The sequence below is a fragment of the Anser anser genome (genome assembly GCF_964211835.1).
Source record: "Anser anser genome assembly, chromosome: 16".
NCBI classification, from domain to species: Eukaryota; Metazoa; Chordata; class Aves; order Anseriformes; family Anatidae; genus Anser; species Anser anser.
This window is the reverse complement of record NC_139737.1, coordinates 10,772,065-10,796,866: the sequence shown is the minus strand read 5'-3', so window position 1 is coordinate 10,796,866 and position 24,802 is coordinate 10,772,065. Positions and strand designations below refer to the sequence as shown.

The following is a 24,802-nucleotide window of genomic DNA, read 5'->3' as shown; positions in this document are numbered from 1 at the left end:
GGTCGTTGAACACGTTTTTCCTTTGTGCAGGTACTGTTGGAGGGTAGTCCCTAAGTGCTCCAGGATGAGCTAACATTCTGGATGCTTTTTGGAAAAAGGAAGGCTGTGTGCTGTTTCCTTCAGTAGGAACAAAACAATCCCCAAATGTTCCGTGATATCATTTTACTGACAGAGTAACATCAAACGTGATGGCTTCTGAAGACCTTTTGCTACGTTTTGTCTGTAAAAACAGATAAGCAACGTCCAATCTTAACTAAGTTGCCTAAACTGATGTCACAAAATCTGTGTAAAGTTATCTACACACATTTCAAATCCAAAATGGAGAAACTAACTTTGAATTAGATAATCAAAGGATTGCAAGCAAAACAGTCTACACATGTGAGACTGCCCCACACGTCCCTATTTCCATAGTACAAATCATGGCATCATACGCAAGCTTGAACAAATAACTGGTTATCTGCCAGCTGGCCAAGTTCTTAAAAGGCTTCTACTGGCTTCCAAAGCACTGCAGCTTGGCCAGAATTAGCTGGTTTCCTATGAAAAAAAAAAAAAACTTAGGGAAAAAAAATATGATGAGGAGCTATTACTGCCATACTAAAGCAACACATCTTAGTAAAAAGCTATTAATTAGCTTTAATTTAAAGTCATGTTATAAATGTGAGGTATAGCTGCCTCTTATTCCTTTATGATGTAAGTACTAACTTCTTAGTTACTACTCTGATTGCACTTAGAGATCTTAGTTTGACAATATCGGAGCAAAACATAGGAAAACACATTTTGTCAACTGCTCTTCCAAAAGAGACATCCTGGATGCAGAAGGTTTTCATTGACTTATACAGTCTTTCCATTTGGAAAAAAAAAAAAAGATGTGAAAAGCCCCCTTGCCCCACCCCTGTGGGATTTAATTTAAACGCTGGAAGTCTACATCAGCACCATAAATTTGCTTCAATTAATGATACCCCGTATCTATTCTCATTGATATTGTATGTTTATGCAAGTCTTCTGTGAAAAGCTGAGTTTGGGTCAAATTTTATTCTCCGGTTCTAATTATCCTCATGTAAATCTGGAATTGTTGCTCTGTGACTTTACAACTGCTTTTGATGTCTTTATTTGCAAAATAAGGTGACCTTGAATCAGGAAAGTATACTAAACCATAGTTACTTTTAAGCATTTAAATATTCTAACTCATTTTAAATTGTGTCGGCAATCTATTAAAGCACATTTATGGGCTTTTTGTACCTTTAGCATTTCACCTTCCATATTTGTGTCATATATTTATTTTTATTATTATTTTTAAATGGCACAACCCTGACCTCTTTGTTGTTCTGTTTCACTCTGGGGCAGGAAAACTGGAACTGTAACACTGGGGAAACATGAAATCTCCAGAAATTGAGGATTTATTTTTTTTAAATAAGCTAGCCTATAATGGAATAGGCATCCAATACTGCTAGTAACAGGAGTTTCTTACAAAATCAGCCATGACAGATATCTAGGAGAATAATACAAGTGCAGTATTTTAAACCAAGCAAATACATGGCTGCAGTCAGCAAAGTGTTCTTTTAATCTCATGATTTTTGCAAGTTTTTCCAACACATGGCGTGCGTGGAGTTGTTCCAGCAATTCCCATCTCCCCATGCTTTTTACAAATGTTTATAAACCCGTATCCTCAGCTCATGTTATCTCAGTGTGTTCTTTCTCACCTAAACTACCATGCTTTAGGAGACATACCAAGAAAAACAAAAGAACAGAACAGCCAAAGGAGGTATTTTTCCTATTCAGAAATAATCCTTGCTGTGTTATGAGATCCAGAGGGAACAGTGAACAACTGCCTTCACAAACGGCTTGTTAATCACACAGAGACAAAAGGAGACACGACTTTATTTCATATTAGCCCCCCCCCCCCCCCACCACCACCCCATTCAACATACAAAAACCAATTGACACTTTGTTGCTTATTCTAAAGCGAGTCTTGGTGCCCTAGGCTGCAGCTTTGTCAGTGGCTAAACATCTTCCTGATTAATTATTTCCATCTATCCCATTGCACTGAACTCAACCAAGTAGGTATAAAAAACAAAAACAGCTTGTGGCACACGTGAGGCACACATGGCTGTAAAATAGCCAGCATGAAGGATTAATATACCATTACAGGGTACAATTGTAGTGTATGGAAAGCACAATTATAGCCTTGAAATCATAGAGGGACATTTGATACATTTCAAATACTTGTGTCCCATTTCCGGTAAACTCATCTGGTTTTTGCACATGCAATTATTAAACTTTAAAACACACACGAACATACAGACAACAAAAACCACCTTTCCTCCTCTACGTTGCTCCAGCTATAATTATCTCATTGCAGTAGAGTTTAAAACACCACTGTTATCGCATTCAGGCAACTGCTGCAGATCTGCTCACACACATACCCAGCATCTGCAATGATCCCTCCAGGGAGTGTGGCTGCCCGATACCGTCCCTTGCAGGAACGGGCCCTTAATAAGGTCTGACGAGCATGATTTCTACCAGCAGGTCTTTTCAGTTGTTCCCATTACATAACTGTTTCTACAATAGTGACAGAAAACAACCCCTAGCTGCCTTTTCTCTGCTACCATCAGCTGAAAATGCCTCTGCCTGAAGACTGCTGCAACAGGACTGTCCCCCTGGTTTTCAAGTGGGAAGAAAGAGGCGGAGCTGAGGGTCAACTTTCCAACAGATTTTTTCAGAGCAACAGTTAGACAGAGAAGGGTGTTCAAAAAAAGAAAAAAAAAGCACTGAGAAGAAGCAGAAATCCAAGTAGAAGAGAATAGCTGACAAAATTATAACCACAATGGACAGGCTAATACATAGAAAACACTTCTGCACTGCTTTGGGAGGAGGTGATATTTAAAACAGGCTGCTCAGCAGTGAAAAGGGACTAAAAACAACTCCAAAAGCTTTGCCTATATTCTCTGCAGATCAGCAGAACAAGGGAGAACAGCTGCTTTAAGTGTCATTTGAGCCTGATAAATAGAATAGCGGCTTGTTAATTTGGTAGGACCAAAATGTTTAGCCTCTTCTGCAGGGCATTTAACTTCCACTGTATTGCTTGGATGTAAAAAGTTGCATTTTACTGCTACATTGCACCAGAGATATTTGTCTTCCTTTACATTCTTACCAGTCGTGCAAATCTATCTTCATGGTGTGGGAAGCAGCGAAGTTCTGAAACTGTCTTTACTTTGATATTTTACTTTTTTGCATTTATTTGCTCCCGTTCTGTGTTTGGCTTCAAACTCTTCTTTTTCAGCATCGTCCACGGTTTAGAGTGCCTTGTTTCTGTTTGATCTATCTGTATCTTGAGTTTTGTTGCAAATTGTGCTTTAGTTTAGTTGACATATATCTAAGTTTCTTCTGAAAATATTTATTTTAAATGCTATATTATCTCTATGCACTACTGTATTATGATTTTAATGTTAAGTACATTTCCGAGGCTGTATTTCTCCACTGCTTGAAGAAGTTCACTAGAGTTTTAATTTTTGTCCTCCAAGTGAAACAAATAAACTTACTGCATGACACTGAAATCTTTATTTTCCTGAAGCTTTTATAATTCCTGAATGATTTTAAGGCTTTAGATTTTATTTTGGGGACAGTAATGTTTTTTTCTTCAAACTTTGGATTGTAATTCTTTTTCTAATTTGCTCTGTAAGTTCTCCCTATAGCACGTAGTATTTATAATTAGTGTTCCACAATTAGTATTAATAGTATTCATATATAAAAATATCTTATATAAAAGATATTAAAATATATTTTGTTCATAATATTATGATATAATTTTATGAGAATTAAAGCAGCTGTTGCTTGCTTCTATGTAGACATGATTTATGATTGCCATTTTCAATACCAGCATTTTTCTTCACAATTTAATTCTGTTGGTTTTTATAGTGACTTCAGTTTATCTGTACGTTTCATGACATTTGTTATTTCCCTAAAGAGATGCGTTCATTACTGCTGTCCTGATATTTTTTGTTTGTTTTGCTTCCCCCTCTTCCTTTCTCCTTGTATATTAAACTGCTCTTTTTTCTTTTGATTTTTAGCTATATGATGAAAGTAATAGCTTATCACATAGCTTCAAAAGTGAATTTGTTGCTTCTCTGATATTTTCGTAGTTTATGGACCATCTTAATATCAGAAAGACTTCTGACTGAGACAGGAGGATTTCTATAAAGACAGTATGACTGTAGAATCTGACTTTTTTTTTTTTAAATAGTTGCATGCATTTTATTTGGATAGTTTGAAGTCTCCTCATAACATCTTGGGCAGTTGTTTTCACTGTTTCTCTCAAAAGCTCTTTGGAGGCTACATGTTTTATTGGTTGTTCTGTTGTTAGTGTTTTTGTTTGTTTTACAAAAAACATGCATCTTTGTTGGGTTTCCAAATATTAAGGCTGCCCTTCCCTATGCATCTCCCACTCTATGGGAATTGTTCTTCTATACTGAAACGGGCTCAGAAATCTTTAGTGAGTGTCCCAGCTCAAACATAAAAATAGAAAAGCAATCACGGCTAGGGAAGATAACCAGAAAAAAAAAGATACAGTTCTCATATATGCAAGAAAAACTATTCACTTTGAAAACTGGAAAAAAATGCCAACTTCAGTATAGGTTTTTCTCGTTAGTATTTCCTTTGATCCGTTATGCAGACCTACATGCATTAGTTCTCTGTACTTTTCAGGGTAAAAATCTACTAAAATTTTTGTTGAGATAATTAACATCTTGTTAATTAAGCATATATATGTGCTTGTGTTGTATACATACTGCATAAGAAACTTATTGCATTGTTGTTGTTTTTTTTTAAGATGTTTTTCATTTGCTGTTTTTAAGAAATGTGTTAATGGAAAAAGCCACTGACTTCTTGAATAGCAGTTGCAATTTATTTTTCAAATCACACTTTCTTTCTGATATTTTTTTGACTGTGGGTTAAAATTTTAAATATACTTAATTCATATTAAATAAAAGAGACCTAAGGAAGCAGAAGGCAGTATGGAGCAGTGCCCTGCTCCAACAGGGCTCACTACACCTTTTCACTCACTTCTCTCTGCATTTTTAATAACTCGTGACAAAAAACATCTCAGAAAAAAAAAAAGTCACTCATCTGCAAATACTAAGGAAACCATTATATTAATAACAGCATTTAATTAAGCATTTCAAATCTATTTAACGTGATCATTTTCACTATTTTCCAAAATATTAAGCAAGGTTTCATCCCATCAATAGAAGTATTCGGTTTAAGATATGTGAAGATACGTACTCATATAAACCTGTAGTGGTTTTTTTTTTTTGCCTGTAAAGCACACTTTTTAGTGGATTTTGCCACGTGTCCACCACTGATGTATTCCCTGCACCACTGTAAAGCAACCCTGCCACACGGAGCTGAGCTCAGAGCAGGCTGCAGGAGCCAGCGGCTGATGGCAGCAGGTAGGTTCTTTCAGCACAGAGCCCTTACAAAGGCTGCTGCCACCAATGAGACACATTTATAGGTGGCAGTAATATACTTGCCTTAAAAACAAATGTTTTAAAGGTGACAAATCCTACCGAGAGGAAGCACGCACAGTAACCCACACTGAATCATCAGTTGTGACATCTGATAAAATCAAATAAAGCTCTGAGCTGACCAGATCCAGCTCATGCCTGTAATCAGTTTTAAAAAGTTAGAAAGAATCCATAGTCGCCTTTCAGATCCCAAACCATGCTGGATCAGCAGAGACTTACTGTCTATCTTCTTTTCATAAAAAGTGGCATAGAAGCAGCTCCAGGCAGATCATCTGCAAACAATACACTTTGCATTTGAGGGAATACAGTGTACAAACAAAGTACAAAATTAACGTATACACACATATATATTATTTAGGGATTTGCCCTAAACTTTTTAATCTTTTGAATGTTGAATTTCAAAGCTTGTTTAGCTTGTTTTCCCAATGTATGTTCTCTAGGATTCAGAGGCATGCTGCTTCAGTATGCCTGACTCAAAGCCTGATGCTCAAGATAAAAACAATCAATTTTCCTGGAGTTAGAGGGGTTTCAGAGATCTCAGGGTTTGAAAAAAAAAAAAAAGAAAAAAATTGAAACACCACACTTTGAAATAAATAACAGGGGATATATGTTGAGCAAGTAGGAAAACCAAACATGGCAGTGCAATAACAGCAAACACCGCATTTTGTCTCCAAGATTACCAGCGAGAAGAAGTGTACCCCTTGCATGCCCAAGCTGAAATGAACATTCCTACTCCTGGCACAGGTTCAGACACTTGTAAAATGATAAATAAAAGTGAAGGTCTCACTAGTAGTTATTGCATAACAGAGACAATGATGCAAATACCAGCAGCTTGGCTCAGAATTTTCATTTCCTAGTTCAAAGAAAAAAAAAAAAATCTATTGTTTTAAGTCTTTGTAATAGAAAACTCATTTCAGCCTTTGGGCAGTTGTTCTAAAACATAATTATTAACGAACCAGAATAGTCAAGAGCTTGGAAATACTCAAGGCCTGAATTTTATTTCTAGTGACTTCATCTCACTATATCTTTGCCATTTTGCTCGAAAAGTCTTCTGCCACTCCCTCCCCCCATCCATATCAAGTATGTTCAGTGATTGAGACATTCTACGGTTTCTCTTTGATATCAAACAGATTGAGCTTCAAGAGCTCTTTTCAGACACACTTTTCCATTCCTTTGATCATTTTTGTTTTATCCAAACTCTTTCCACTCAACAAGTGTTCTTCTCGGAGTGTCTTCCAGTAATAGCCATACCAAATGTCAAATAAATATTCTCTGCTATTGAAGTCAGTCCTCTTTTCTCATTCAAGTGCTAAGTGCTTTTGAGCGCTTTTGACCGCAGTGTTACACTGGGAGCTGATTTCCACCACAACTCCCAAAACCTTTTGATTCACTGCTTTCCAGAAGAGAATCTCCCCATCCTTAAAGCATGATGCTTATTTTTTCTTAGAGTTTTTCTTAGATTGATGACTGTATTTTTTTCCATTTTTAAAATATTGTTTTCCTATGGGTAGTTTATCAATTAATACATATTTCAGCCATTTGTCCTCATCCTTATTTACTGCTTATGGGGCACACATGGATTTCCCTTCTTCTACAAAAAAAGCTGTGCCTTGAAGCACTTTGTAGAGGCAGTTCAGATCCCTTGTTGATCTTGTGTAGATACCAGAGATTGTTCCAACGTCTTTCTTCCATATGGTACACCAAGTCTGACTCACTGATGCTAGGTTTCTCCACACACAGACAAAGTTAGTCATAATGTTATTTTTTTTAATTTTTTTTGTTAATGTTAGTTATAATGTTATTTTCTCACTTCTAAAAGGGTACATAACTGTAACAAATGATTTACCTTAAGTAGCAGCAAACTCCAATGGCTCCAACTGCCATTATTTGTCCAGAGCATAGCTGTGATAATATAAACTTGCTTAGATGTGGGAGCAATGTCTAGAAACCTCAGTCTTCTGTGCATGTACCACACAATAGAAACTACTACTAGCAGTAGATCTGTTATTACTCATTTTGCTTTCCATCCACTGCAAATGGACATCATATTACACTCTGAACACTTCTTCCATTACCTTCCCAATAGAACCTCTCTATCCTCTGATTTTCAAGCAAATCTCTTAAAATTAATCAACAGAAAAAGCCAGAGTGTTATTTTATTTCATTTTTACTATTAGATATAATTTGATCATTGCTCTGATTTACCACTTTGCTGTCATCACCAAGAAGATTATAATTGCCCAAATGATTTCTGAAAGTTATCTAATGTCAGCCTCTACCAGTCACAAGTTAAGTATCTCATAACTCAGATCCTTAAAAATAAATCACCACTTTGACTTTTATGTCACAACTAAGACATCTATCTGTTCCAGAATATACAAAGAGAGTAAACCCAGCACACAAATCTAAGACAACACAGGTTTTATATAGAATAGAAATAGGAAAATTCCCATACTCAAACCCATAGAGCCTCTGACATAGTCACACGTAAGGAAGGAACAGAGGGACTTGTCAAAAAGATAATGTCTGTTAATCAAAGCAGTACGTGAACTTTTAGAAAATAACAAGTGAATGAGAATTTAATGTAGTAGTCTCTCTAGAAAGTGAGCATAGAGCAACCATAGTTTTACAGCTTCTGCTTTCCTACGTTCTTCAAAGACATGTACTTTCCCCATTTCCCATCTTCTGAAGACATACAATTCCACAGAGCTGAAAAAAATATATATTTCTCCCAAATAAGCTAGGCAAAACAGAAATTGAGCTCAGAACACTTTAAGGAACATTTCATACAATGACCAGAATCCCGGTACTGAGGCAGGAGCATGCTTTCAAACAAAGAGTCCTGCCCCTGAACTTCAAAATAACTTGAGAACCAGAATGTTGCTTTAAAATAAATAAATTTTAAAAATAAAATTAAAATTAAATAAAAAAATAAAGATTTTATAATAAATTGATATTAGTAAAAATAAAGGAGAAGATTAGAATTGCTTACAAACAGGAATCAAAATGATAACCTATGCGGGCAGATTAGATTCTAAATAGGGCTCATAGATAACACGGGAGAAAAGCCCCCCTGATCTGTATCTATTACACGAGAGAATATGACTTAAGCTAAAAAGAAAAAAAAATAAAATAAAAAACAACACAGAACAAACAAAAATAAAAAAAACACCTTTACTATTGGGGTAAAAGAAAAACCACTCAAACACACTTTACATTCCACCAGTTGTTCAGAAGACGAGTATTGAAGCTTTTTTAAAACAACCAGTCTAAATCACTTACCACAAAGCCTTTAACAGGTCACCTTACGAGCTGGGACTATCTCATAACTGAGAGGAGAATTCAGCATCAAAGAGGAGCACTCCTTCCCCCTGAAATCCTTAGGGCAGGAATCTGGAGCTCCTTCTGTAGTCAGTGCTTTGATCGATCGATCTGCTCACCCGTTCACCCATCTTGCCATACCCCCATGGTTTCACCCTATACTGGTGGAATCGTTTCCTCTTTGAAGGAAGACTGGGTAACCAATTTAAAGCAGGTGCTATCTGTTAACTGGGGAAGCTGGGTGGGAAACATTTTCAGTAAGTCATGGAACAGCTAAATAATTTCTTATAGTTAAACAATTACATGGATAATAAGGCCATCACATGTGTGTTGGTTTGACATAGATCTTAGAAAAACTGGAAAAGGACTTAGAGAGCTTGATTTACAAAAAACCTAGAGTAGAGTAAGGAGATCACTTGTCATCAGCAAAGTCACTAAAGGAACACTACCTCTGCTTCTAATGCAAAAATAGACAACTGAATAGTGGATATATCCACGTGGATAACAGAAGTACTGAGAGAAAAGTAATTTATACTTCTTTTATAATTTTGTAATTCTTTGGGCTCAACCTGTTCAGCTGAACCAGAAGAATATTAGGAAGTTACCTGCTCAGCTAGCCGTCTCTCAGGAATTAAAAAAAAAAACTACAGTGAAGAGAAAGGTTTAGAAGGATTCAGGTCCTGGAAAATGAAATTGAAGCAATCAGATTAACAAATTACCAGAATCTTTATCACTTGGTTTAATTAAGAATTAAGCAGTGTAATCCAGGCAGGGTCTATTAATTAAGAATTAAGCAGTGTAATCCAGGCAGGGTCTATGGCCTGCCACAGAATAAATCAGACCATATGATCTCAGTGGTCCTGTTTGGTTTTGTAAGCCTGTAGCTTCACTACAACTCTGCTCTCCCCTAAATATTTAGCAGCATATTGTTTATCCAGTCTTATTGTAGCAGCTTCTGACTATTTTCTCAAGAGCTCTTCTAAATCATCAGTTCAATAGTCACTTCTAAATCTAATATAAACTTACAGTAACAAGCCTAACAGCCATGTTACAGGCAGTATCCATAAAACAATTTACAAGAACCCCATCCTTCATACTGATCACTACAAATTTAAAATTATTGATTCCCTGTGCCTTCTCCACTTTACTGGAACAACAGCTCCCATCATTCAAAGTTGTTTCCTTCAATATTAGTTGTGTCTAATTGTTTCCATTATTAACAGACTATTCTCAGTTTTAAAATTCACTCCACCCTCACTTATAGTATCTAACGTCTGTATGAAATGTGAAATGAGGATCCATCCCTTTGCTTTACACACACCATCACACTGGCTAGTTTTGAAGAGGGTGTAATTTTGCCTGCTTCATTGATTTTATATGTGTTAGTTTTAAATATAAGTGATACAGCAGACCAGACTGACAGATATATCTAATTCATTCCTCAATATCTCTGACTCTGGAGAATGCATAATTACCTCCAGGCAAGCTATTCCAATATTTCCCTATCACAAATATTTGAAAGGTTTTCCTTATACCTCATTTAAATATTTTCTCCCATAATTTAAATCTCTGTTCGTTGCCCTTTCCATCCTGAACAATGAAAACAGTGGACAGAGATGGCTCTAGTAGGCTCTGAATGAGCAATAGCAGGGAGGAGAGCAAGCAGTGAACATTTTAATGAGTTATAGCAAGTGTAATGGACAAGTTTCTCTCCTAATAGGACTCTAATCCCAACGCAATTGATCTCTGAACCCCAGTGAGTCATAGATTCTAGCTACTGTAAAGACTGATTCTCACACTTTATTACCATACTAAGACTTGAGCTACGATGAATTTATGGCACAGGGGGCTCTGCTGAAAATCCTCAAAATGGAAATTTACTTTCTTCCTTTTCAGCCCATCTAAGCTCAAGTGATTTTGTTCTAAACTGTGTGGCATCTGGTTTATATAACTACAAGGGTTTTGACAGACCAGTGTAGCTGCAGAAAATGAAAATAAACTCAGTGTAGTTTGAAGGAGTCTCTGTGTGCTGAGTTATCCCCCACTTATATAAACACATAGAGAGTTTAAAATGACTTCATTTATATATAACGGTAATAAATACAACATCTGTAAATCAGGGATTTTAAATATATATAAGCCAAGTCATGGTAGACATCGTGTATTCCTGCATGACAAATCTGTGTAGATTAGCTGGGCACCTCACTTACCGCTCTGAACTGTGCTCAGGAAGCCTCAGGCAGCCTGTAAGCAGGGTTGATGCAGTCTGTACAACTTCTGCAACTGCAGCTGTGTGTATAGAGATCAGACACAGAAAAAAGGAAGGGTCTGTTTTCTTCTGGTGATCAAATGATGACTACTTTTAACAAGAATAGACTGAAGAGGATGCCATCAATGTTATATATTGATGCTTTTGTAACGTACATGCGTGATATGAGATATTTGGACCAGGAGCACGGTGAATAGAGCGGGCAGGGCCCGGCAGTTCATGCAGGCCAGGCAAGCAGGGAGTGCACTGTCACTGCTGTTTTCCAACAGTGGTTGTAACCTGCTCGCAAAGAGCCCAGCCATGGTATCCACCCAGCAGAAAGCCTTGGCCTCTGCATCCCTTGTGACCTCTCCAGCCACATCTAGCGATGTGGCTACCATACAAAGATCTCAGGGAAACACGTGGCCATCTAGGCCTTGGGCTGCAGGGTGTGCCCGAGTCTTCTGTCGGTGTCCGACAGCAGCAGCGGTGGGTATGTCTGTGGGAGGTGTGCCCAGGTTGAAGAATTGCTCAGCCTGGTGGCAGAGCTCCAGGAGGAGGTGAACAGACTGAGGAGCATCAGGGAGTCAGAGAGGGAAATTGACTGGTGGAAGCATACTCTGCCCACCCTGAGACAGACTCAGGAGACAGCCACCACACAAGACACAAAGGTTCCCCTATCCCACTAGGCAGTAGGAGGGAATCTAGGTCATGGGGGCGAATGGAAGCAGATTTCTGTTTGGGGTGGTAGGCATGCCCTCTCCCTGCCTACCTCGCCTTCCTGGGTACCCTTACGCAAGAGGTATGAGGCTCTGGAAATTGGCAGTCAAGCAAACGATGATGTAGACGAAAGCCCATCCCAGTTGGAAGGGGTGCCTAAGGCAAGGAAACCTACCCCCCACATCACCTCTCCTACCAAGAAAGAAAGAAGGGTTGTCATCATAGAGGACTCCCTTCTGAAAGGGACAGAGGGTCCAATTTGCTGTCCGGACCCAGACCACAGGGAAGTCTGCTGCCTCCCTGGGGCTCGGGTAAGAGACATAGCTAGAAAAGTCACTCACCTGGTACAGCCCTCTGACTACTACCCACTACTGGTTTTTCAAGCTAGTAGTGGCGAGGTAGCAAGAAGTCCAAGGGCAATCAAAAGGGACTTCAGGGCTTTGGGGCAACTGGTTAACAGATCAGGGGCGCAGGTTGTGTTTGCCTCCATCCTTCCAGTAGCAGGGATCAACATCGAAAGGCAGACTCAGCTCATCAGTGCATGGCTCCAAGACTCCATGGCTCCATGGGTCTGCTGCAACCACCAGAACTTTGGGTTTGTTGATCATGGGAAGGTCTATGCGACACCAGGCCTGCTGGCACCAGATGGGATGCACCTCTCTCAGAGGGGGAAAGGGATTTTTTTCACATCATGCAATGGGTGAACAACTGGCTGACGGGTAGGGCTCAAAGGGTTATGGTAACTGGGGCTACATCAGGCTGGCAGCCAGTCACCAGTAAGGTCCCCCAAAGCTCCATTTTAGGGCCAGGTCTTTTCAATGTTTTCACAAATAATTTGGATGTAGGACTAGAAGGTGTTTTTGGGCAAGTTTGCTGACAATACTAAACTGGGAGGAGCTGTTGACTCTGTTGACGGTGGAAAGGCCTTGCAGAGAGATCTGGACAGATTGGAGAGCTGGGCAATCACCAACCGCATGAAGTTTAACAGGAGCAAGTGCTGGGTCCTGCACCTGGGACGGGGCAACCCTGGCTATATGTACAGACTGGGCAACGAGAGGCTGGAGAGCAGCCCTGCAGAGAGGGATCTGGGTGTTGTGGTTGGCAGCAAGCTGAACATGAGCCAGCAGTGTATCAGAAGCCAGGAGAACCAACCATACCCTGGGGTGCATCAAGCACGGCATTGCTAGTCGGTCAAGGGAAGTGATTGTCCCGCTCTACTCCGTGCTGGTGCAGCCTCACCTCAAGCGCTGTGTGCAGTTCTGTGCACCACAGTACAAAAAGGACATGAAACTGTTGGAGAGCATCCAGAGAAGGGCTACAAAGATGGTGAAGGGCCTAGCGGGGAAGACGTATGAGGAGCGGCTGAGGTCACTGGGCCTGTTCAGCCGGGAAAAGAGGAGGCTGAGGGGAGACCTCATCACGGTCTACAGCTTCCTCACAAGGGGGAGTGGAGGGGCAGGCGCCAATCTATTCTCTTTAGTGACCAGAGATAGGACCCGAGGGAATGGTGTCAAGCTGCGACAGGGGAGGTTTGGGCTGGATGTCAGGAAGAGGTTCTTCACTGAGAGGGTTGTCACGCACTGGAACAGGCTCCCGAGGGATGTAGTCACGGCACCAAGCCTGTCAGAGTTTAAGAAGCATTTGGACTGTGCACTTAGTCATATGGTCTGAATTCTGATTTTTGGGTAGACCTGTGTGGAGTCAGGAGTTGGACTTGATGATCTTTGTGGGTCCCTTCCAACTCGGGTTATGCTCTGATTCTATGATTCTTTATTTAATCAAGGAACAGGTAATACAGACACAAGAAGAGTATTGCTCAAAGTTAGTACAGCCAAATTTGCTGCAGAGATAGAACATATCTAGCTACCCAACGAATTGCTTTCCTTTTCCAAAGTAAGAGGGAACTCTGAAACAATTTTCATTGTAGCACATTTTACTTTTTCGAAAATATAAGAAAACCATTTGATACAATCAAGGAAATGAGGGAAAGGTATATTTTAGTAAGATGCCTTTAAAACTGTGAAGTTTTAACCGTGAGAATGTAGTAACAGTGTATTAGTGCTGTGGGTTAACCCTGGCTGACTGATAAGTGCCCAGCAAGCTGCTCTGTCACTCCCTCTCCTCAGCAGCACAGCAGAAGAAAACACAGAGAAAAAACTCATGGGTTGATAAGGACAGGGAGACCGCTCACCAATTACAATCACAGGAAAAACAGACTTGACTTAGGGAAGATTTAATTTATTGTCGATTAAAAATACAATGCTATAGTGAGAAACAAACAACAACAACAACAAAAACAAACAATAATTTCCCCTACCCCCTTCTTCCCAGGCTTAGCTTCACTCCCAGTTCATAGAATCACAGAATGGTTTGGGTTGGAAGGGTCCTTAAAGAACAACTGCTCCAACATGGGTCACCCACAGGTGGCAGCTCCCCCCACATCCACCTGCTCCACCGGGGGCTCCTACGCGGGCTGCAGCGTGGAGATCTGCTCCGTGTGGGACCCATGGGCTGCAGGGGGACAGCCTGCTCCACCAGGGGCCTCTCCCCAGGCCGCAGGGGAACTGCTGCTGTGAGCCTGGAGCACCTCCTGCCCTCCTGCTGCACTCACCTTGGGGGCTGCAGGGCTGCTTCTCTCCCATTTTCCTCATGCTGCATCACACTGTCACTGTCGTGATGTGATCAATACATCCAGTTCTTTCCCTTCTATTATTTGAAATCCAAAAGTTGTTAAGTTTGGATTTTTTTTTCACTCAAACTTAAGTGTTCGAACTTGGCCTGTGTACTGTGACATATTCAATTTCCACTCCATTCCTCAGGAATATCCAGTTGGGGATGATGAGAACTGGGTAGGGAAACAATGAAAGAGTACAAAAAGGAAAAAAAAATAAATGCATGAAATGCTTTTGTCTAAGGAATCCCCATGTCAAAAGCAACAGGACATAGGGGATAGCTGAAAATGAAAAGAAACAAAAGGTAGAAACAGAAATCAGAAAATAGAAATAAAAGGAGTAGGGGAGCAAGAAAGGTAGAATGAGTTCAATAACTTCAGCAAGATGCTTAAGTTAAAATCACAATGAAATTTAACAAACAGCTTCAAATGCTTGTCTCTGTACACTTGTCTCTGCACACTTTTCTCTGTACAACATGCAGAATTTGTTTTAGTAAACTCATTGTGGTTATGGTACTGAAAAACTAGAGAACAGACAGTGCCTGGTGCTGGGCCTCTGTACCTGGGAATGAAAACAAACAAACAAAAAACTAGGGGAAAAGAGTCTGAAAGGAAGAACAAAAGTAATGAGAATGAACTGAAAGAAGCCCTCCTATGCCCTTTGCCAGACTTGACTCAATAGTATTTCATAGCCTTTCTTCAATTTAAAGAGGAAGCAGAAATTTAGATGTATCACACTGGCAACCTATGAAAATTTTAATCCTAGAAATTCACGTTATTTTTTTGGCTAAAAACAAGTTAAGAATTGCACTGTTTTCTGCAGGTGATTAAGGATTTACTTAAACCCATTTTATAAAAGGGGAAAACTGTGTTCTTGCTGCCAGCTGGCCACAGCAGGGAGTGGATTGGTGTCCTGCATCGCAGGGGCATCAGGAAGACACACTCATCTGGCAGCACGTTGGGCAGATGAATGAAATCCCCAAGCTGCAGATATGTAACCACTGAGCTTCACCTGCAGTTCTGCCTCCAGAGTAACTTCTGGAAAGCCAAAGGGAAAATAAGTAGGCTGGAGAAGAAACAGAGCTGATACCAGCAAGTAGAGGCATTAGAGAAGAATTATAAAAATAGTCTCAGGGTATGTCTTGAAAATACCCTAAACAGAAAAAAAATAAATAAGTAAAAATAAAAAAGGGATTTTTGATTATGGTCAGTAGCAGATAGGCAATATACAGGATGTTTTCCACAGAAAAAAAAGCCTTTCACACCAATCTTGCACTTATGGCCAGAGGGAGGGGATAGATGTGTGCACAAGGAGACCCACTGTACTCCATTCTGTCTTTGCCATATGCAGATTGTGTGGATAGCAAGTCCGTAAAAGTACTTTTGCTATGATGATTATTGATGGTGATGGTGCCCATCCACGCAGCCAGCAATGACACTGCCAAGGGAGGCCTTGGGCCCACTGAGAGGAACTCAGGTTCTCAGTGGAGCAGGGATATATAAAAATCTGAGGTACTCAATGTCTTCCTCAGCTTTCAAAGGTCAGGTCTGCTTTTGGCCTCCCAGGTGCCTGAGCTGAGAGGCAGAGCCTGCAGGAACACAGCACTACATACTGCAGGCAAAGATGCAGTCAGAGGGCACTTAAATCAAGGGGATGTAGGAAAGTCCATGAGACCAGGCAGGGTGCATCCTGAAGGTACGAGTCAGTGCCTCTGCCTCTGTTCGCTATCATCTTTAAAAGGTTGTGGCAACAGAGGGAGGGTCTCCAAAACTTGTCAAAGGTATGTTGATAAAATTGCTCAACACAATAGCAAACCATTGCTGAGACTCATTTCTTGCTTCTTTTCTACATACAAGTTTTGACTGATCTTGTTTTTTTGACAATGGGATTTTTTCTCCCCAGGATGGAAAGAAAGAACCTCTTCCTAAGCCTATTGCTCTGCTACAGTTTGCTCAGAGCCACCAAGTCTCACATGGTAATCGAGGAGAAGATAGAGCGTAACCTGTCAAGGAACAACAAAATGAACCTATCAGATCTCCCACCCATCTCCATAGTAGGTTAGTAAAATCTGCCATTCAATGCCAAATTAGCAGCACTTCCAGACAGTACAGCTGTTGATTAATATGTACTATTTTGATAGCTTAGTACAACATTGCAATTTTGTACAATGCCTTAGTACTATACAGAAGTGCAATAGCAGTGCAGGGGCAGTATCCAAGAATGGCAATGTGGCAAACCACAGTTAAGTGTAAGAAGAAGAAAAAATGTAAGAAGAATAAAAAAATCTGCCTTTTGCATTGTCCTTGTCCTATATGCATATAAACAGAATGAACTTTTGACATCCAAAATACAAGAATAACTCCAAAGAGTTATAATATTCTAAATGATATAATACAATATGATCAGCTAAAACTGAGCATATCTTGGCATAATGCTCACCTTTTCTGTAGACTGCTATCTTGGTTGATTATTCCAAAAAGGAAAATACAGATGCAAAACTCCCTGTACTGAAACTCTTGTACTCCCTGTACAAAACTCTTGACCATGGCTGTGCTCACTATCCTGTGCCAAGAGGCATCTACAGAGGTATCTCAAGGCCTTTCTACAGCCCAGTTGTTCAAAGGTGAGAGGTCAGCCTGATCCTCCGCTGCCTCATATCTACACTTGGAATGATACAAAGTGAGTAAGAAAACTGAGACAAATCATTACAATTTTTCTCACTCGGTAGAATCGACATACCTTTCAAAACAGTTTACTTTGGAGCTGAAATGGCACATGCTCAAAACCTTTCCAGGTTTTATTTTAGACAATTGGAAGCCACGATACTTTTATCATTTACTAGCTAATAAATAAATAAATAAATTGAGTTATAACTTGCAAAGCTAAATATAACAGTCCATCACCTGCCTCACTCCAGCATATTGTGAGATGTAACTAGAAGCCTATCCTTTTCCCCTTATTTTTGCTGGGCTCTGTGCATTACACAGCAGCTAGATGAAGAAATGGAGCTGTGCTGAAATAAGTGTACACAAGAGCATGAGAGGAAAGCATTGCTAGAGGGAAAGAGCAATGATTTGGAGCCAGTCCTGCCTAGAACAAGGGGAGAAACAAATGCAAATGGGGAAAGCATCTGGGAAAAGCAGCCGGATATAGAAGTGGGCACAGAGATGGGTGCAACCAGCAGTGCAGTCCTACAGCAAGCTGCTGCTGCTTCCACTGCTCAGGGATGAGAATGATGCCGCATGTGGTGGTATTTATTATAACAACAGTGCCGTGGTAAAAGGCAGATGGTATGGTCTTTCCCATCACCACCACAGAAACAATTAATTCAGAATTGATAGTAAGAGTGTTCAAATAACCAAAGCCTACTCTCCAATCCTAATACATCTAAGGAGTTGATTTCTTTATGATTTATCGGTTAGAATTTATCATGGTGATCCACATAATCTACTACATGCAAACAGAGACATTTCTCATCATCTTTGTTTTAATATTTACAATACCACTTCCTATCCGAATCACATTTTCTTACAAGTCCTGCTCCTTCTGATCGGCCACATAGAACAAGGATGAGGCACTCATATTTACAGCTTATTTTTTAAATGTTGCTATAGCAATACTCAAGTAATAAACCTCACTTGCAATCAAGTTTACACACCTGCCAATAAATCACAGTGGTCATGGTATCAAAGGATGTTATGAGTGGCTCTAATTCAATAAAACCTGAGACTGGAATTGAATCATGTCTTAAAACATAAGCAGAGGAATTCCTAGCATCAACTAGAACATGATGCAATCATCTAATTAATGCAGGGTTTTTATAACACTTCAAATTGCAGTTGTATCAGCAGAAGTTAGAGGTATGTATTATTGATATTTGCACAAGCCTGTATTACATTTCCCTGTATCTTCATAGATGAGATTTGTAAGGAGCTGGTTAATTAGGCAGTAGTTGAAAATATGGTAAGTAGAACATGAGGAATATGAAATTACTGGCAGGTGTTTTACCTAATGCAGAGGAACTAAGGAAGAGATGACTACAGTACAAATCCTTCAAAAAAAACATTTCCTTGTTTCCCTCTCAGCTGCCAACTGGGCATCATTTTCTTTGCCAAATTGCCTGGAACAACTAACACACATTTTTGTCACAGAAATGTATAAATCTCAGTTTAATGACATCATACAACATTTAAATGAACAAAATGAAAACAATTCTGTAATTAAAACATTCCAATACAATTGCAGTTGTAATGTAGAAAATTAAATGAATGTAGAATTAAATGACTTAGAAGCAACTCAGTTACCAAAAGGTAACTCAGTTTCAAAGGACAGTATAACAAAACCAACACAATGTGCCAGCTGGAACTGGATCTAAACCCCTAATACCACTTGGTGCGATGCCTGCTTAAGCCATGCTCTTACTGAGTGGCCTGAAATACTTTATGCCTGAAATACAGTTGTTCCTCCCACTGTCTCTTAGAGACAGATGTGTAACTCTGTAATAATGCAAGGATAGTAAATTAAACTGCTAAGCAGTGCATTCTTAACTGTGTAATTCTGCAAATTCTGGCAAATATTAAGTGTTCACATAAATCTCTATAGCAAATTCTGGAAAAGACAAGAAGCCACTATTCAACAGTGGGCGTATGTAAATCTTTTTATGCCAGTCATTCATTACATGGAGCTTGTGCTTATTACAAACCTCACACACAGATAACCAAGATTTTGAAAATACCGTGATAGGTTAGTGAGACAGGAAGTGTCTCACACTTTAGCAGAAAAGTCTTGCTGTGTTAGATCCCAAGAAAAGTCTTAGTCATGAAGTTAATATACACTAACAAATAATTTTAGAGCTGATATAATAATAATGCTAATATTCCTCAAAGGATAGTATGGGAAATTTCATAATACTGGTGTTTTCATCTAAAAATAAACCCAAAAATTTTACATCAGGCAGTCTGAAATTCTCTCTTTCCCCCCCACGCCCCCTCCCCCCCCAAAAAAAGTACCAAATCAAAAAATCAGCTACCAGAGTTGAGAACCCAGAACATATTTTTTAATTCCTGACAAATTTATGTAGGTAACACCTCCTCTTACAGAACAAATTTTGGAATTCTGAAGGTTTTTCCCATTTTTGTTCATGTGACTGATGTGCATTAGCACCCTAATTTTTTTACAGAGAGACCTTGAATTTTATTTATCTGAAACTATTGTTCACATTGGTCCAAATATCTAAAAAACACATAACACATTGGGCAAACGCGGAAAAAAAAAAAAACACTCCTAAAATACAAATGTCAGTGCTCTTCTGTTTTACACGAGCAACAGTGACAGCACAAGTTCAGATGCTACTTTTAAGTGAGGACAGTTCCTAGAACTTTATTACTGCAAAACATTCAGCTGTGGAAGACTGCAGTGGTGTGGTAGCAATGCAGGTTATCCGCCTTCTGTTGCACAAAAATAGTATCAAGCATCTCTATTAAACTATATTTGCTGTAAGACTGATTTAATAATATGTTTTGATATTCTCTTTGAAGATTTAACTAAAAGATCCCAGAGAGTCAGCAGGAAAGAGGCAGAGAACAAGAAATCTTCCAAGGTAGGTGGCTGTTCAGAAAATATCATCAAATTGGAATGGTTTGCTACTTCTATAATTTTCCTCAGCGCATTCATTTGAAAAGCTTTTACAGTCATTCCCTGATTTAAATAATTTGCATACAGTTTGAAGCTTAATACAGGAGAAACAGATGAAGAACATGAATGATGGAAAGAAAAGTATGGTCTTAGATTTGTTACAGGTTCCTGGGTTTTGTGTTTTGTTGTTTTTTAATTGGTTTTGGTTTGTTTTATTTTACAGTCCTCTTATAGAAAGGTAACTTAGCCTTAAGTTGCTTTAAGTATTTGAAACACTGTTTAGATATCTGCTAAAAAAGATACCATTCCCAGTCTTGCCATGTAGGTTAACTGTCCAGGCTCTGCAGCCCAGGGGCATAAACTCACTGTCTGCTCATTTTTAACTACGGGTGCTAAAAAATAGAAGTAGAGGCAGCCAAAGAATTTGCTATTTGCTTGGAAAATATTACTAAGTAATTTATTAAATCTGTAGATACAGATTCATAGATTTCTTTAACCTGTAGCCATTAGATCTTAAATGTGAAACATTACCTGGACCAGACTCCTATGTTTTTAAAGACTCTCTAGGAAGAGTAGAGAACAGCATTCTTACTTCATTTTTAGTTTGTCACGATAGACATCTACAGTCACGATAGCCATTTACAGCCAAACCAGTAATAGCTGCAACCAGAAACATTTAGAGCTCCTTCTTTTCCTTTCTAATTGGTGTCTTGTGTGGTCAACCTTCCCTGGAACACTTCCTAAATCCAAAGGATGGCTCAGATTGAAAGAGGCCTCAGGAGGTCACGCTTTTCCACTTTCTGCTCAGAGCAGGACATTCTGGTAATCAAACTGTGTTCAAGTACTTGGTCTTAAAAGTTCCTAAAGCTTTTAGAGACCACATAATGTTTTACCTCACAACTGAAACTTCTGGCAAACTTACCGAGTTAGAAAATTGCCTATAGCAGCTCTAGCTGGAAGGCTCCAGCGATCCTGCCCAGGTCCCAGGCACACGCTGACCAAGCCAAAGTTTTCTCCCTTTCCAAATCATATTGTACTAACATTCTTCAGACAGGCTAGATCTTTTTCAGCTCACTCAGCTGTGTCTGCATTTAAGGATTCCCATGCACAAATCTGATGCACAATTGATTACCGAGCTTCAAAAGCAGACTGGCAAACAAACCTTGCAAGGTAGAGTGTTGCCAAATAACCTCCCCTCTTTCTCTCAGCTGCACAGTCCATAAAACAAAGTGGATCCCATCCCCACAGATGACAGGGAGGTTCCACTCTTCCATTTGAAAATTTTGGGGATCCAAGAGTAACTTGTTACCTATAAAAATGTCACCATCTTAGAAGATTCATGTGTCCCTTTCTTTGCTGATGCTACATTCTTCCCTTCAGTGTATAATCCAAAGCTCTATCCAGTCACATTTATAATTACTTATAATATGGGACTCCTGTGGTTTTACCCAGCTGGGCTGCCAAACTCCACCACAACTGCTCTCTCACTCCCCATTATCAGAAGAGGGGAAGAAGAAATTATGCTGGAAAGAAAAAAGGCTTACAGGTTGAGATAACTTAATTAAAGAGAAAAGGAAGAGGGGAAAAAAAAAAAAAAAAGGCTGCATGGACACAGAGAGAGTAAAAAAAATATATATTCTCTACTTCCCACCAAGAAGCAATGTTTGGCCACATCCTGGGAAGCAGGGCCTCAATACACATAGAAGTTGTTTGGGAGGACAGTCGTCTTACCAATGAGAGGCTCCCCGCCCCCTTCCCCTTCCCCACCTTTTATTGCTGAGTGTGACACCATATGGTGTGGAATATCCCTTTGGATGGTTTAGGTCAGCTGCCCTGGTGATGTTCCTTCCTCACCTCTTGCCCACCCCCAGCCTGCTGGCTCTCGGGGTGTTAGAGGGAGTCCTGATGCGGTGCCAGCCCTGCTCAGCAGCAGACACAACACCGGGGTGATACCAGGGCTGTTCCAGCTACAAGTGCAGAGCACAGCACTGTATGGGCTGCTGCAGGGAAAGTTAACTCCATCCCAGCCAGACCCAATACAGGCTCATGCAGTTGTTGCTTGATAGGCTGCAGCAAGACAGTATTTCCCGTGATCCAGTCCCACCACATCAATTCTATATTGCTACCTAATATAAGTCCCACTGCTAGCAACCACCTACTAATCTCAAGCCACAAGTTCCCATAACTCATTTTATTTGCATCTACCCTTTATTCTGACCCATACTTATCTTACATTTATATGAATTTTCTTTTTTTTTGTTGTTGTAGAAAAAAGCTGAACTGAAGAAACCTCCAAAACCAAGGCCCACACCTGCAGCTGACTGCGTGCCAAACTTCAAAACCTGCAAACCACACTTGAATTCATGTTGTAACTACTGTGCCTTGTGCAAATGCCGAATATTTCAGACCATCTGCCAATGTCTAACGTTAAACCCAAAGTGCTAAACCAAACCAGGAACACATTACGGCTTCTGTCTTTCATTAGCTTCTCAAGTATACATGTCAAACTGTCTAATGTGCATAGCAATTTAAGTAGAGAGCTTTGAAGCTGGTAGGTTGGATTTGCTCCTCTTCAATGGACAATGGTAGTTTTCTTCACATGGATAATTCTGTCATAAACAAGATGGGTTTTTAGTGAGCAGACAACCAGGGAGATAGACCTTAAACAAGCATTTTTAGCAAAACTAACCTGCATTTAAGAAGAATTCTGGGTTCTTGGTTTTGTTTTGTTTTAGGGTTTTTTGATTGATCAGTGGGATTTTTTGTTTGTTTTTGAAGGGTTCTGTTAACCAAAGAATTCAGTACAGTCTAACCAGCACTGCAAAACCTGCACCAACAGCACACAAACAGTCACACTGAAATAGGACTAGTTAATCCAGTGAGGGACCAGAGCTTGGGTTTGCCCACAATGACAGCACAACACTAGCTTCCAACAGAGCCAAAACATAATGCTGAAAATGCAGGTTTCAGGGTGAAGTCCTTCCTCACACATTGAGCAAAAATCAGGACTCAAATCTACACAGGTTACTCTACATAAAAAGATGTGCACAAAATAATAAGGCATTTTTAATCATCCCCAGCTGAGCATCAGTATCAGTACATCCACCTCCAGAGTTTTTAGTCCTTCTACCAGTAATCAGTATGTCCAAGGTGTATAACCTACACATATTCAAACCCTGAATGTACCCATGACTCATGAATTAAAAATCAGAATTTTTCCCCACTCATAGCTATAGGAAAGAAGTCTTAGGCCAGTCTCCTGCTTCCATAGAAACGTTCTTATCACTTCACTTAGAGTACAAAAGCAGGGACAAATAACCAGGACTTTGAGGAAGAAAGGAAATGAAAAAAATGAATGTGTTGCCCACGTGTATATCTTGAAGAAAACCATTTAAAAGCAATCAATTTATCTTTTGAGTCCACACATTCATTCCCTGTTATGTTCAACTCCCAGCAGCTACCCCAGGCATGAATTTACGTGGTAATCTCTACATGCGGCATGCAACCAGTGACCACAGGAGAAAAATTATCTAATATTACGTCAACCTTTGAAGGTTCAGAAACAGCCTTGAAGGTATGGATGAAGCTCAAGGCAGCAGCAGCAGCAAACAGGTGGCTAGAAACAAGACATCTTCCTCTTGTTCTTGAAGCTCTTTGCTTAATCTTGATTGAAGAGATACCTTCCACCAGACCAGGCTGCCCAAAGCCCCATCCAGCCTGGCCTCGAACACTTCCAGGGATGGGGCATCCACAGCTTCTCTGGGCAACCTGTTTCAGTACCTCACCACTCCCAGAATGAAGAATTTCTTCTTTACTTCTAATCTAAACCTGCCTTCTTTTAGTTTAAAGCTATTACCCCCTTGTCCTGTCACTACACTCCCTGACAAAGAGTCCCTCACCAGCTTTCTTGTAGGCCCCCTTTAGATCCTGTAAGGCTGCTGTGAGGTCTCCCTGAAGCCTTCTCTTCTCCAGGCTGAACAACCCCACTTCCCTCAGCCTGTCTTTGTAGGAGAGCCCCTTGATCATCTTTGTGGCCCTCCTTTGGACCTGCTCCAACAGCTCCACATCCTTCTTGTGCTGGGGGTCCCAGACCTGGATGCAGGGCTCCAGGTGGGGCCTCAGGAGGGCAGAGCAGAGGGGGACAATCACCTCCCTCAACCTGCTGGCCACTCCTCTGTTGAGGAGGTCCCAACAGTCTGTCCCAAGAGACCTCTGAGGGACACCACTTGTCACCAGCTTCCACCTGGACATAGAGCCACTGACCAGCACTCTCTGGCTGTGGCCATCCAGTCAATTCTTTATCCACTGGATGGTCCACCCTTCAAATCTGTATCTCTCCAATTCCACTGCCTGTGAATTTCCTTATACACCTCAGTTTGACCAGCAGGTCTTTGCTCAACCATGCCAGTTTCCTGCCTTCCCTGCTTGATTTCTTACACATGGGGATGGAGAGAGCTCTTACACTCTAAGAAGAGTCCTTAAAGAGTTGGCAGATCTGATCTAAGGATCTAAGGACAGTGTCCCAGGAGGTTTCATCCACTAATTCTTTAAAAAGCTGGAAGTTCACTCTTCAGAAATTCAGGGTCCTGACTTTGCTCTTTGCCATGTCCACATTCCTCGAGATCATGAACTCAACCAGGGTGCAGTTGCTGCAGCCCAGGCTGCCTCTGATCTTAACCTCTTTAATG

At 40.2% G+C, this 24,802-nt stretch overlaps 1 protein-coding gene and 1 long non-coding RNA gene across 5 annotated transcripts in view; one reads left to right on the top strand and one right to left on the bottom strand.

The window, feature by feature from the left end:
* Positions 1 to 9,045, bottom strand: part of LOC310882447 — a 41,793-nt gene extending 32,748 nt beyond the window's left edge. Inside the window, exon 1 of the long non-coding RNA XR_014572971.1 lies at positions 8,802 to 9,045. This is a non-coding gene — a long non-coding RNA (uncharacterized lncRNA). The remainder of the gene's footprint in view (positions 1 to 8,801) is intronic.
* Positions 1 to 23,643, top strand: part of ASIP (agouti signaling protein) — an 85,423-nt gene extending 61,780 nt beyond the window's left edge. For all 4 annotated transcript variants that reach the window (XM_083801216.1, XM_083801215.1, XM_083801214.1 and 1 more), the window contains 3 exons: positions 16,383 to 16,537; positions 20,018 to 20,079; positions 22,383 to 23,643. In XM_083801216.1, the coding sequence (XP_083657342.1) occupies positions 16,384 to 16,537; positions 20,018 to 20,079; positions 22,383 to 22,559 (393 nt within the window). In that variant the 5' untranslated portion in view covers position 16,383 and the 3' untranslated portion in view covers positions 22,560 to 23,643. The remainder of the gene's footprint in view (positions 1 to 16,382; positions 16,538 to 20,017; positions 20,080 to 22,382) is intronic.
* Positions 23,644 to 24,802: the final 1,159 nt, after the last annotated feature.